Raw genomic sequence first — 15,878 nt, forward strand, 5'->3', positions numbered from 1 at the left:
TTGAGACTAATGGATAGTGCTGTTCTAGGGGATTAGTGTCAGGGGACAATGTCCTTTCCCTCGTTACTTACCTGCTCTCCTATTTAAAAATTTAGAGATGATTCAAATTATTACAAAAAAAAAAAAGAGTAACAGCGTTAAGACAGACCTAGGAATGGACTCCTTTAATCATCAGCCCGCCCAGTACACTTAAGTTTTATTTACAGACTATCACCATGGATACCCTTAAAAGAGAAGCTGATAGAGAAACTTAAGCCCATTGTGTTTAAGCCTCTTTCTATGAAAGGGCAAGCATAAGTGGAAAAATACTACTGAAATTATAATATATGTCAAATGAAAAATAATATCCCATTAGCTGAACAACTTGGCAGGAACATATAATCCCTAATACTTGTAGAGCAGCCTCAACTCTCACATATATTATCTCTTTTAATCCCCACAACTATTCTATGTAGTTACACCTGCAGACGGTCCATAATTTCTGGAAGAACCTCATACATAATTTTCTCTTTTTCAAAAACGGCAATTTGATAAGTGTACGATAAACTGGAAGCTCATTTTCTATATTCACATAGGATGTCTACCATGAAGTAAATTATAAATCAGTAAAGACTCTTAGTTATCATGTTGCTTTCTGACAACATAGCCAGTATATATCTTTAGTATCATAGAAAGGTCAGAACCACAATCACTTAATGCATATTTATACGTTAGTAAGGTGTGACAACTTCACTCCGCTGCTGAGCATCGGTAAGCAGAAATGACCTCCTATTGGAGCCCGTGGACAACAGATAGCCAATACTTATTGCTGTTCTTCATACAATGCTACAATACTTAATTTGGGATCTCGATCAAACACAGAGAAAAACACATTTTTATAAACCCCATTGGGGTTAAGTTCATTCACTGAAGAGTGCATCTTTTTTGGTAAAATTAAGTTGGCCTTTTGTCTTTAAAATTTATAAAGATAAATGTTATAGAATTGTGGGAGTTTTAACTGATAAAATAATAAACATATCATCATTCTTCTATGCACTCACAAATGAATAGAAACATTTGAAGTGTCGTAGTTAGGACGCACTGAAGCACTTCCATGGCTCCCTTTTGCCTGGAGTTCAACTCTTCATCATTTGATCACCAAACGTCAAAATCTGGATACTGAATTGGTGATTTTTGTTGCTGAGATAAAATGCCATGACTAAAGCAACTTGAAGAAGAAAGAGATCATTCAGGCCCGTGGTCCCAGAAGAAGAGTCCACAATGGTGAGGACACATGGCACCAGGAATGATAGCAGGACCAGGAAGCAGCAAGACCATATTCCTATCCACTAGCAGGAAACAGAGGGAGCAGAGCAAATTACAAAAGAGGTGAGCAGGACAAAGCTTTTAACTTTCCAAACTGACCTTCTTTCAGCAAGGCTCCACCTTCTAAAGTTTCAAGAGCTTTCCCCCCAAATGGTGCCATCAACTAGGGACCAAATGTTCAAATTTCTGAAACTATCGGGGACATCTATCCTTCAAATGACCAGGTATCTTCTAACACAAAGCTTCACTGTGTGGATGGTCCTTTGGCAAGTAAGTCTACTCTCAACTATAGCCTTGGGTTTTTAATCTCTAATGACTATCCCCCACCACTTAATGCAAGTACTCATTTTCAAGCACTCAGCAAAGACTCTGAACTAGCCTAGTATACATTTGAGTTCATGTTAAATCTGAGTTCCCAAGCGTTCTCATTTTGTGACCCTGTACAAGTCACTTGACTACACCTTCAATCCTCCAAATATGAACTTAGGTGGAAAGTTTCCAATAATGCCTGATATATAGTAGAAATGTGGTGGATAAATTAAAATCCCTGCAGAGGTTTCATATAAACAGCTTTTGTTTCTCTTTGACAAAAACTCAGGAAAGTAAAATCTGGGTTGCACAGAGAGTCCTTGCTTCATTCATTTTGTTTTAATTAAGAAACTGTGTATCCATTTTTCAGAGAGGCTGTCTTACATGATAGTCCCATTTGAAATGTATGACAGGTTTGAGTTTCTGTGTACCCTCATTGCCATTTTAGATTGTCCCTATTTTTTATTTAGCTAGTCTGTTAAGTATGTAATAATATCTCATTTGGGTCTTATTTGTATTTCCCTAATGGTTAGTTTTCCTGAACAACTTTTAATCTCTTCCTTGCCATCTGTAGATAGAGTTTATTACTTTTACCCAGTTAAATAATTAGAATGTCTGATTCTTTGTGGTTGGCTTTGAGAGTCCTTTATATTCTAGGTATGGATCCTTTCCAACTTGTTATCAATATTGATAAAAATCCAATCCATTGATTTATTTTTCTTTCTGAGGTGTATTTTGGGCAGCACACTGAAAACCTCTTCCAAAACTTCATCTGCAACTGAATACTCCATATTTTGCTGTTAATTTTGCTTCTTTTTACTCAATCTATTTTGAGTTGACTTTGCACATGCTTTGAAAAATGAAGTTCACTTTTATTAGCAATGTATATGCAATTTCCCACAGAATGTATTAAAAAGAATATTCTCTCTCTTTAATAATCTTTTTGCAGTACTTGGGAGATTTAAAACTTGGGGCCTGAGATATGGAAGACAAGTGCTCTACCACTGACCTACATCCCCAGCCACTTTTCTATCTTTGTGAAAAATAATTTATCCAAACTTTGTAGGACTGTTTACACATTCTTTATTTGGTTCAACTGGTCTGTGTCTGTCCATCTGCTCAGTGTATATTGTCTTAGGTTTTGAATATCATAACCATTAATATTAACAATGAATCTCAATTTGTTCTTTTTCAAAATTGTATTAGCTTTTATAGTTCCTTTTATATTCCTATACCTAGTATAAGCCTGTCATTACCTACAGAAATATTCTGTTGAACTTGTCATTGTCTTAAACATACAGATCATTTTGGAAAGAAATGATATCATTACTATGTTGCTTATTCTACTCATTGAACACAGTGTGCTTCTTAGTATACCTATATTTTCTGTGAATTCTCTTGTCATCATTCTGTAGTTTTAGCATATAACTCCAACAAATGCATTGTTAGGCTTATATTCAAATTTTTCATTTGTTTTGAGTGGAAATAACCAGCCAAGTTTTGAGTGGATATAAGGTTCACTCCATGAGATGATAACCCTATTAAAAGCCAAATACCTAAGACTACATAGATAAGTTATGGGTTTAAGAAAAAAACTACTAGCATTTTTTCTGTGCTAAAGGAATATAGCAATAAAATGGCCCCAGTGAGATCATTATACCCACAGATTAGTGCCTCATTCAACCTACATCAGAGAAGCAGTAAATGGGAGTTAACTCAGAGAGCCACAACTGGACAGTGTACAGAGAATAAGAGACTTTGGACTAAATCGTGGCACTGAGATGTGGACAGAAAGCCTCATCCATATCCAAGAAGCTATTTGCAATTGATACCTTCTGGAAAAGGAAAAATTAGCTTTCTCCAATGGAGTGTCACTGGGTATATGAGCCACATTCCAGGGCAGGCAAGTTAGCCAAACACAAAGTGAAGTACATTCTTTGTAGGCTTTTATAGATTTTTGTTTTGGTTTACCAGTTGTATCACTGGTTTCTTGTTTGATTTGAATTCATTTTTGTCTTTTGTTCTTGTTTTGAAAGAGAGAAGAAAGAAAAAACATGAAATGGGTTGATTTAGATGTGGGGATGATCTGGGAAAAGTTTGAGGAGGGGAAAATCATGTCTATTTGTGTATGTATTTATGTACTTATTTAGTTGTACACAAGATGTAGTGTACAAGTAAATAAATACATAAATAAATAAAATTTAAAGAATAAAATGCTTTAGCCTCTAACTAGTCTCCTTACTTATAATTCCATCCACTATAGCTATTTTTCCCACATCAACCAGAATAGTCCTAAGAAAAATAAGTAAAATTATGTCATTCCCCTGCTGAAAAATCTAGTTTTTGTAAAAGTCAGAAAGGCCAAAGTCTTCCCAGTGGATTCTAAGTCCTACTACTTCCTTTGTTATCTTTTTGAACCCATCTTCCTCTATACAGAGTTTCCTATTTCCTATGTCTAAACAAAACCAGAAGGGTGTATAGACAGACGGATGGATGGATGGATGGATGGATGGATGGATGGATGGATGGATAGATAGATAGATAGATAGATAGATAGATAGATAGATAGATAGACAGACAGACAGACAGTCAGTCAGGCAGACAGACAGACAGACAGATAGATAAAAGATCAATAGATACAACAATAGGTAATAGATGATCATGCTGTATAAATAAGTTTATTTATCAATAAATGGCATGTAGTCATTAAGCCAGGGTTGAATTAATTACAGGCTATGGGCCTAATTGCCTATTTTATAAGCATTTAGCATAACACGGCCACACCTGCTTCCATACAGTCTATAGTCAGCACTGGCCAGTTGTGACAAAGTTCTATAGCCTCCAAAGCCTAAAATGTTTACTATATGGTGTAAAAACAAGTTCACTGACCCCTGCTTTATATTCACATAGCTAAGTTCTATGTATACCTTTAGAAGTATCAATTTTAACCCCAGACTGAACTTTCCTTCATCTTGCCCAAATGTTCCCACTTTATATTCCTTATAATAAAGTGGCTGCATTCACTTGGTCAGGCAAATAAGGAATCTAGGCTTTGGAAGGCCCTCCCCCACATCTACCTCTAATCACTAAGTCTTAATGCTTTTGTCTTTCTCCTCTTCTTCCCACTGCCCTAAATCAGATTATAATTTCTTCTTCTCAAATAATAGCACTGACCCTTCCCTCCCTTGCTTCCCCACCATGTGTGAGAGTTGTTCTGCAAACTATAGCCTATAGAAGACTGACTCTTTTGCACTTCTGTATTCATAAAAAAAATGTTTTCCTCGTAGTGGCAGGATAAAAATTCCACACATTCCAAACTTAGCAACTAGGCAATCAATTGTTTACCAGGCCTGATTCATGTCTACCACCACTGCTCCTGTTTCTACTTCATGTTCCAATAACACATTATCAGGTCTTGGGCCTTTGATCATGATAGGTTATCTGCTTGAGGAACTTATTTTCCCTATGTCTCTTTTTGTTCAACTTTAGAATCTCTGGTGACAAATTTTAAGCATCAGACAGATTGGATTAAGGAACCTCTAAAGACATTATTGAGAGTGAGAGGGAAGGTGTTATCAGAAGGGGTTACATGTGAGTTGAAGTGGACATAGGGAAGATCTATCCCTTAATGTGGGAAGAACCTATTTGATCTGTGACTTAAAATAAACAAACAAACAACAACAATCATAATTAATGAATATGTGAAAGAAAAAACTAAAGGGAGGGGAGGGGAGGGAATAACTACTTTCTTGCCTTTGTCAGTGAATATGATTGTGAGATTAAATTTTACACAATGAAATGTAATAAAAATTTCATCTAACTCCCAGATCTTAACCTGGAAGGTAAGTGCAATAAACTCTGTCTTTCATTCTTTTCAACAACTAGGATGTAGATGATGAATGACCATTGTGGAAAATCAGGATATTAGGCTTCTCAGAGCACTAAGAAAGAACAATGAAGCCTGAGTATATCAAGTCACCTTAGCTAGATTATTTTACAACCAAGAAATAAACTTTTCTTCTATTGTTGCCATGGTATATTTAGGTGTAGCATCTCAGCACCTGAGCTTATATTATGCCTAATATAACTAACAAGTGACCAAACTTGGACTTGATTTGTGGATAGGCTCAGACTGTATCAGCCTCCACAATCCAAACAGGGTTCTTATTAAACAATGAATCTATTAACAGATGAAATGCTAAGTGTTTGAGTAAATGTTAAACAGCAATCACTGTGGCCAAGTTTAGTAGTGCAGGCCTGTAATACCAAGTACTTGGGAGAATCATAATTTCAAGGCCTGCCTGGGCTACAGAGTAAGTTCATGGGTGATCTGGATATCTTGGTAAGACTCTGTCTCAAATTAAAAATTGAAAAGAGGGGTGGAGGATAGGTCAATGGTGAAGCATTTGCTTAGCATATACAAAGCCCTAGTTTTAATCTATAGATCTTCAAAAAAATTGAGAGTGTGCTACAGAGGGTTTTCTTTTCCCTGTCAAATTGAAATAAATAATAAGATGTACAACATTGTGTCCGTGATCCCAACAGTCTACAGGCGAAGTCAAAAGGATCACTAATACTAGGCTGATCTTCATGACACACTAAGTGCCAGGAGAGCCAAGGCTTTTATAGAATATTTTGCTTTAAAAACCTAAAGAACAGAAAGAATAGAGATAGAAAAGGAGGGATGGAAGCAGGCAGATAGAAAAACATAGCTAAAAGATACACAGGACAGAGGTAAATAGTAAAGATAGGGAATGGTTACCTTGCCAAAGTGTTCAATCAGGATTTCTACCACAATGTTCTGGAATTTGATGTTCATCATAGCAGCCACAGTGTCCTCTTGAGCTCTCATCAGGGTGGGCCCAAAGATCACCCCCATATTGGAAGGTGTCATAAGATTCTCTTTGCTGTGCTCACACACACTGCCAGAAGAAAAAGAAAACAATGAAAACGATTCATTTTTCTACTAACCGGGACTATGCTAGGTGCTAATGGAAATAAGAGACACCCAAAGGTAGGAAAGGAGAGATCTACAGTACATATGGAAAAGATAAGAAAACAGGAATAACTAGCAAGTAACACATTGTCTATGAGTAGGAGCCAAAGTGAGAGATTGGGAACTGGGCTAACAATCGTGAAGGAGTTTGGAGACAGACTTGGAGGTAGTAAAGAGTGTGGGGAGGCAGGAGAAAGGCCCGGGTTCATTCAAGGCAAGGGGAACTGCAGGTCTAAGGAACAGCAAAGGAGATAAGTGTACCCAGAGGTAGAGGGCTTTTCTACCATAAAGAACAGCAGTGACAAAAGGGCCTACCAGTCATTCTAGGGAGGAATCTGGCCATTTTAGTCCCACAGTTTAAGAAGCAGAAACCACAAAGAGACAAAAAGGACCCTATGGTTGATCACCACTTGATCGTCTTCTTCATCTTATAAAACAACATGGAAAAATATTTTCCTGGAATCACAATTGCTGAGCAAGGGAGGAAGTAGGTCCTGCAATCTGGTTGTTAGATCTCCACTCACTCTGCTTGAAGTCTCATCACTGCCTCCTGATTCCTTAGAGCAGAAGGCAACAGGTCTTTAAAGAAGGCAGTTCAAGCCTCCTGCAATTCACCTCCTATTTCTAATAGCTATGTATAGCCCAAGTCATACAGCTGACTTCAGTTTGGATCCCGACCATGCCACTCACAAGCTGTACAACAGGGAGTTTTAATTCCAACTTCTCTGAGCTTCAGTTTTCCAACTTGTGTAAATTATATCTACTTTAGAGTAGTAGAAAATAAGTGGTGGGAAATTTCTCCAGCATGGTACTACCCAACGCTCTGACCTTTCTAAGATCCATCACTATATGCATTGCTAGTTTTGACAAGGGTTACACTAAACTTCTTAGATTAGCTTCTTCAGGCTATGCCACAGTTACCCCTTTCCCTTGAATGTTTCCAATCCCATATCTATGTCTAATTGTTCTTGGAGATTTACTTAAGGTGTCAGATATCTACCCCCGTACAGGTGGACACAGCAAACAGTCCTTATCTTTGTTATGGCCTTGTTTCCTGAATATGAAGAAAAATGATTTGAGAACGAAAAGGCAGCATCCTGGAAGACAACCTTGCTTCTGGGTGGGAAGAAAACAAAGGATTCTTGGTCTCTCTTTCTCCTGCTTTCTTAAAAAACTCTTTTCAAGTTTCCATTTCTTTAAAAAAACGGATAAAACACAATCACACCATTCCCCTCTTCAATTTCTTCCCATTCCCTGCTTACTCCCTCTTAAATTTATCTCCTTTTCTCTTTGATTTTTCTTGTTACATATAAACATATGCATATATTTATCAATACAACCTGCTGAGTCCATTTTGTGTCACTTGTATGTATGTGAGTGCTTGGTACGGTCTTCAACTTAACTGATACTACTGGCAAGGAGACTACTACATTGCAACTTTCAGTTTAATTATCTGCTTCTTCTACTAGGTGGTAAACAACTTCCAACTGTGTTCCTGGCACACAACAGTTACAAATTAATTATTTTTATAGGAACTGAACTCCACCAAAGCTCTTTTAAACTACTAGAGGCAGGCAAGTGAAAGGCATGCAGCCCTTTGGCCAGTTTGGCTGTGCAGGTGTAGAGGTTAGAATAAGGAGTGGGCTAGCTGCCCACTCAAACTACGAATACCCCAACTCACCCAAGCCAAAGGCCCTGAGAGACTGACCCAGTGACAGGCAAGTTCTTGACACTAAGTGGGTAATTAAGGGGGACAGAATTCTTAGACCAATCTTTATAATAAAAACTCTTATGCTTTTAACAAAGGCCGGGTGCCATTCAGATGGTAATGAGCTGCCAGCATTCAGGCCTTTGATATTTCTGGCTGCTGATCAGTCCTTTTCAACAGATTAAATGCCTCTGCAATTAACCTTTATTCTTTAGTGACAGAATTTGTTTAGTTATTAAAATAGAAAAGAATGCCCATGTTGCTACCAAGTGATCTCCAATGTTTAAACCACCACCTAGTAGGCAAGAAACCTGGACATGAAGTTTCTTCAGTACCAGAGCAGTTCACTGAATGTTCATAATTGCCAAAAGAAGGGTATTTTATTCTGAGGCCCTGGGCTGAAGCACCAAGGGTTCAGATTTGGAAAGGCAGGAGATTCAAACCCGTATTTGTTGGTATTCAAGTGTAACCATTTTTCCACTGCATCTTACTGCTGCTTCTGTAGCTCCACTTGGAAAACAGAAGCTTCTATGAGAGGCTTTTAAACTGGGCTTACTTCTACTTGCTCCGAAGGAACTTCCTGCTATCCCATTTAGGATGCTTGCCTTTCATGGCCTTCTAATGAAACCGGGGGGGGGGGGCTTTCTTTGCAAATGTCATCTCTCCTCTTACTATATACACTGTGGTATAAGGGATGGACACTAGAGCCTCACTCATTAGTCAAGGTCTCTATCATTGAGCTACACCAAAGCCCCATATATTTGTCCATGTGTAACCATTTTTAATGCACACATTTTTTCTTTCATTTCAGGTAAAATATTTTTATTCTTTAAGACTTTCATACAGTGTATGTTGATTAAAATTACACTCCACTGATTGCTCCAAATTCTCTGCACCCATACAACTTCATGCCCCTTTTCTTGTTTAACAACCTATTTGATTCCAATTTGTGTTATTCATCTACTTTTAGGGTGTGGGGCCATCTACTGGAGTGGGTAGTCCTACCCAGAGCCACAACCTTAAAGAAAACCATTTCTCCCTCCCATAGAAACCATCAAATTTCCATAGTACCAAAGTAGAGGGGTCACTAATGAACCCCTTCTCCATCCATGTCCTTCCATGCTAGAATGTTGGTTAGTTTGATCATGAGCAGGCAGCCATGGCTGATGTGAGTTCCTAAGTGCAACAGCTCTGCCATGTTTCATCATTCTCTTGCTCTGTTCTTCTCCCACCCTTATCATCTTTCTTATCATCTCTCCCTGCATCTTGAGGAGGAGGTAGCAATGTAGACGTAAGTGAGCACTCTATAGGCATGTATTCTCTGCATTTTGACTAGTTGTGACTCTCTGCATTAACTATCACCCATTAGCTAAAATGAAAGAGGAGAGCTGATCACAGTACCCTAGGTCTGTAGTCCTAGCTACTGGGGAGGTTGGGGTAAGAGAATCATTTGAGCACAAAAGTTTGGAGCCAGCCTGCAAAATGTAACAAGACTTTAAATGGAGAAGTAATGAATGATGATCAAAATGATATATGAAAAAAGTGGTTTGAAAAATGATAATACATACACTGGGAGGTACAATTTATGTGCAAAAGCACAAAATACAGAGGTTCCTTAAGATGTGTATATTTTGTGTCTCACTAATCTCACTGCATCATGTTTTGTTTTATTTGCAAGGACTAGAACAAATGGCTATAACTTCAGCATCAGAATTAATGTTTAGCTAAACTGACATAGCATCACACTGAATTCTAAATATGTTTATATCCATAGACAAATACTACTCTCAGCCTTAATTAGAGAAGCCTCTCTCTCTTTCTAGGGAATAGGGGTGAATATAGAAATCTATGACCACAAGAGCTGCTGCAAATTAGTAACAGTTAAGGGCTGATCCCTAAACAAAATATCAATATCATCCCCTCTAAGGTTCACAGACTATTGAGGAAGAGGGAGTGGAAAGACTGTAAGACAGAAGACAAGAAAAGGGGGTTGTGAAATGCTATCTTCTGGGCAAGAAACAACTATTGCAACCACAAACTCATAACAACTGGGGATGTCTGCTAGGAGTCTGCACAAGCATGACCTTGTCTCTGTCAGACAAAAGGGAAGAGGTCTCAGGGGGGCCTATTTATCACTGATGAACTATTTGCTACTGATATATTTGGGGAGAGGATAATCATACTCATATCATTACTTATGCACCCACTAGTGACCCCACAAGCTTCAAAGGATAGTCCCAGTCTAATGATTACACATATGGCCCTGGTTAACTACGTGGTCCATGAAACAACTCCAAAAGTCATTAATCTGGGACCAGGATATGGAGGGGATGGGGAGATGACAGGCCTAAGAAAGAAGGCAAAAGAGGGCATGGAGAGCATAATTAGAATGTACTACAAACACATATAAAATGTCAAAGAACTAATTTAATTAATAAAAATTTCAGAAGAAAAGAATGAGTATTTGGAGGAGGTGGTGGTACTCTGCAATGTAGAAAACAGCAACCCTCTTCAATGGTTTAGATTTGAAGAAAGAAGTTGAGATGACTGGAGGAGCAAAGTGATGTAAATGAAATATATTGCCCTAGAAGTAGTGGCTGACCTCTTTAAACAAGCACACATTGTCAAAACCACCATGGTAGCATTCAATGATAGTTCTTGCTATATGAAATGACCTTCATCAACTCTAATCACTACAGATGAGGGAATGGAAAAAGTGTAAGAGTTAGAGGTGATAGGTAACTTGAAGGAGAAAGTATCCTCCTTACATGACAGGGCAGCTGCAAATATGAACTTACAATGGTTGTGACATCAATCACAAGGCATGTCCAAGCCCAGGATATACCAAATCCCAAAATGGATAAGGGAGCTTGGCATAGAACCTCACCCCTCAAAGAGAATCTGTTGGCAATTGTCAGTTGTTGGGAAATGAAGGATCAGTTTTTAAAAGAGTAATAAGTTGGCCATACTTCAGTGAAAGGCCATAGGTCCACAAATATTTGAGCAGCACAAATTAGCCTTGAGGTTAAAAAAAAAATCACAAATTTGAGCGTGTAGGGAAGGAGAGGTGGATCTGGGAAGAGTTGGGTGGCTGATCAAAATGCATTGTATGAACTCCTCAAAGGAGGGAAAAACAAATAGAGAGTACTGGAGTCTGGCAAGTCAGCAAATTGTTCCACTTCAAGAGGGATTCTTTTTCTGGCCTCCATAGGAGAGGATGCACCTAATCCTGTAGAGACTTGATGTCCCAGGGTGGTGGATTGGGGGCAGGCACCTTCTCAGAGGTGAAGGGGAGGGAGATGATGGGAAGACTCAGGGGAACATTTGGGATTTAAATAAATAAAATAATAAATTAATAATAAAAAGTAGAAAGAAAGACAAAGAAAAGGAAGGAAGAAAAGAAAAGAATAAACAAACCACTACTCAACTCCAGCATACAAGACCTGGTATGTTCAAAGTCAAATTGTCTCATTTCCTGAAATCAAGGAATTAATGTGAGTTACTGAAAAATTAAAATTTGGGAGCTAAATCTTTTTTTTTTTTACCCAAAATAGTCTAAGATAAATAAAACATACTTGTACTCTGAATATCATCCTCAGGCTATTCAGTTAAGTGAGACCTCTGGTTTGCAAAGATACCTGGCAAAAGAACTAGAAGCTATTTATGTGACTTGTCGGTATCATTCAGCTTTAGGGTTCAGCGATTTGAAGAACTCAATGTACTTTGACTCTCAAATAAGGAGGCTACTTCCAATCATATCCCTTGTTCTATTACTAATGTACTATGTGGCTTTGTGCCTATCTTTCCCCATCCCTAAGAATCTGTTCTGTCATGTGTAAGGTGAAAAGTTATTAGGTGATCGAAAGTGTATTTTAGTCTGCCAGGAAATGAATCTAAGAAAATCTGCTCTCAAAAACAATGGGAAAGAGAGAGCTACACATTATGTGTCTTCTAAACCATCAATTAGGTAAATTCTCCTCATTCTAAACAGACACATATGAGGTAGGGGTAGCAACTGGAATCAGAGCAAAGCAAGCCTCTATACTCAACTCTTAATTACAAGAAACTTTATAAGATGAATAACTCTTTAACAAATCACAAGAAAAAGGAAAGTTGTAGGCAAATGTACATATTGACTCTACAAATATATATATATATGTATATGTATGTACGTGTGTGTATGTGTATGTATGTATGTATATATATATATATATATATATAAAATTGTTAAGATACCTGGCAGAGCCAGGGCCTCTGTGTGCTTTATAACATTACAGGTGAGTCTAATATACAATAAAATTTGAGAAACAATACTATAGATCAAGCAGTAAAACCAAATCACAGTACCATCTCTTTTTCATAAAGTTTTACTTGAACACACCTTTTCTATTCATTTAAATACTATCTATGTCTACTTCAAAGCTATAATTATAAAACTGTGTAGATGTGACACAGACTACCCATATAGTTAACAAAGCCTCATATATATGTACTATCCAGCCAAAATCTGCAAGAAGTTAGATGCTTGAAAAACATTTCATCAGATTGCTATGTATACTTTCAAACTGGACGCTCATGTAACGAAAGAAACAACATACTTATCAGTGAGTACATATTGTGTGAGTTCCTTTGTGATTGGGTTACCTCACTCAGGATATTAGCCCAGAAACTTAGGATACCCAAGATATAGGATACAATTTGCTAAACGCATGAAACTCAAGAAGAACAAAGACCAAAGTGTGGACACTTTGCCCTTTCTTAGAATTGGGAACAAAACACCCATGGAAGGAGTTACAGAGACATAAGTTTGGAGCTGTGACGAAAGGATGGACCATCTAGAGACTGCCATATCTGGGGATCCATCCCATAATCAGCTTCCAAATGCTAACACCATTGCATACACTAGCAAGATTTTGCTGAAAGGACCCAGATATAGCTCTCTCTTGTGAGACTATGCCGGGGCCTAGCAAACACAGAAGTGGATGCTCACAGTCAGCTATTGGATGGGTCACACGGCTCCCAATGGAGGAGCTAGAGAAATTACCCAAGGAGCTAAAGGGAACTGCAACCCTATAGGTGGAACACCATTAAGAACTAACCAGTACCCCAGAGCTCTTGACTCTAGCTGCATATGTATCAAAAGATGGCCTAGTCGGCCATCACAGGAAAGAGAGGCCCATTGGACTTGCAAACGTTATATGCCCCAGTACAGGGGAACGCCAGGGCCAAAAAGTGGGAGTGAGTGGGTAGGGGAGTGGGGGGGAGGGTATGGAGGACTTTTGGGATAGCATTGGAAATGTAACTGAGGAAAATACCTAATAAAAATATTTTAAAAATCCATGAACAAAAAGAAACAACATACTTGTAAGCACTATAAATTTGAATATAGAATATTATAATTAATTTCCTTTCAGCTATTACAATTTAATTATGCATGTACTTAGAAGAGTTCTCATCATTTAAAGATAAAGATGAAGCTAAAATACTTACAAATGAAATAAATAGAGTGTCATGGATTTATTTCAAAAATTATACAACAGAAAGGGGGAAACTGGGGATATAGATAAAATAAAATGTTCTTAATAGCTGAATCTGGGTGATGGAGAGACAGAGTTCCTTGTGGTCTTTCCTTCATTTAATTTTTGTATACATACACTAGAAGAGGTCTTGCATTATACAAATTTATTCAAAAGGAAAAGCCATAACAGACATAGTCAGTTCCCAAAATAACTAGTCCTTCTCCCTGCAAACGGTGCCCTCTTTTAAGGGTAGACAGCTTCTTTCTCCATAAGTAGCATTTTATCTGTAATTTACAAGACAAACTTCAACATAGTACAATGTCCTAAACTTCTTCAATGCCACAATTAAAACCAAACTATTATGTATTGTAGCAATAAGAAAGAAAAACAATTTCCTTGTCAAATCATCATATACCATTTTAAAACTTTAAATACAAAACAAACTGAAAATGAATATAACTTAACTGTATCAGTGTCACTATGCAAATAGAGCAGCTATCAGCAGGTTGATGCATACAAAGAATATGATAATTACATTAAAACTAATGGTAATCTTAATAAACTGCTGATTCTAAGATGCTTCCAGAATGCAGATAACAACTTGAAAAAGAAAAGTGCCCTCAGAACCAATGAGAAAATTTTTCATAGGTTTTCTTTAGTTTGCATGGGTATTCTCATATATTTATGATTATTATAATCAGGAATCTATACATTCATGCTCTAGGAATGACTAGTTGTATTTAAAAGACTAACAAGAAAAAATTTTGCCAACACTATCTCCAGTCAACAATGAAAGCTTTGCTAATTAATTAGCATGACAAGCAGTAAAAATTATTTCTCATGAGCTAGGAGTGTACAAGATATAGCTATTGACTGTGAATTACACAGTCACACAGCCCTCTATGAGCAGATAGAAGGCTATAGTACTGGATAATGTGAAGATCAGTAAAGCGAATAAAGTAAAACTATGAATCTCAAGATGTGATGTAAATGAAGGTACATACTAATCATCTACTATTTGCTCTAGCTACAAATCAGTTAACTTGAATCTGTTCAGCCTTTAAAGAGATTAAAAGGGCATAAAAGGTAGGTAGGCTATGTGATAATATATCTAATATACTTAGACAAACACTTTTAAAGGGCAGTTTTTAATGTCAACTAGGAACATGTTAATATAGTCTAGAAAGGCAAAAACTGTAAAGATGGTAAGTAGAAAAGGCCAGGCATGGTAGTGCAGAACTTTAATCCCAGAACTCAAGGGACAGAGCAAGAGGACCAAGAGTCCCTAGCCTGCCTCAGTTACATTCATGCCTACCAATAATACCTGAGACTATCTCCAAAAAGTAGGGAGGGAAGCTGAAGAAGACTATAATCCCATATTATTAACAAATACAGATATGTTTATCTATAAACACATCAGCACAAAAGATTTAGAATAATATGTGTTAGATTATCAGTGATGATTATAGAGTGGGAGAATAATGTAAGGTAATTTTCATTTGCTTTTCTGCGCTTTCTAATTTCTATAGTACTGCTTCTGAAAAGGGGTATTATTACAAAAATAAGAGTCCACTAACCTAATAGCCCTGTACCATCCAAATGGCAGTACAGGCCTAGGACTGTGGAAGTCTTACATCTCCCCTATTAGATCATGGGATTTTGTTGACTGATTCCAATTATACTACTGCATTTTCTTATTTGCCTTGAGTAAAACTTTCACAAAAGATGTTGTCAAAGCATCTGAAAGTACAAAGAAAATGGGACTTCATTGAGTTTACAGAACAGGCTGTACAACTCCCTTTGTGTCTGCTTACTGATAAACACACGTATGAATGGTAGAATCAGGCATGACATTTTCTTCCATTGCAGTTTTCCACTAATGGTGAGATTGTTGGAGAGGAAACCATTATTGATCTCCTATTTCTAATTAATGAAAATTACAGGCACACACACACAAAGAACTAGCTAACTGAGAACCTCAAACTGGCAGAGGTCTATTTATTTTTGCCTGTTATTAACCTAGAAAATAGACAAGAAGCAA

General features: G+C 37.4%; 1 protein-coding gene across 6 annotated transcripts in view; it reads right to left on the reverse strand.

The window, feature by feature from the left end:
- Positions 1-15,878, reverse strand: part of Ophn1 (oligophrenin 1) — a 336,803-nt gene that overhangs the window by 66,258 nt on the left and 254,667 nt on the right. For all 6 annotated transcript variants that reach the window (NM_001313754.1, NM_001313755.1, NM_052976.4 and 3 more), the window contains one exon: positions 6,377-6,536. In NM_001313754.1, coding sequence (NP_001300683.1) covers positions 6,377-6,536 — 160 coding nt within the window. The remainder of the gene's footprint in view (positions 1-6,376; positions 6,537-15,878) is intronic.

The sequence above is a fragment of the Mus musculus genome, chromosome X, assembly GCF_000001635.26.
Source record: "Mus musculus strain C57BL/6J chromosome X, GRCm38.p6 C57BL/6J".
NCBI lineage: Eukaryota > Metazoa > Chordata > Mammalia > Rodentia > Muridae > Mus > Mus musculus.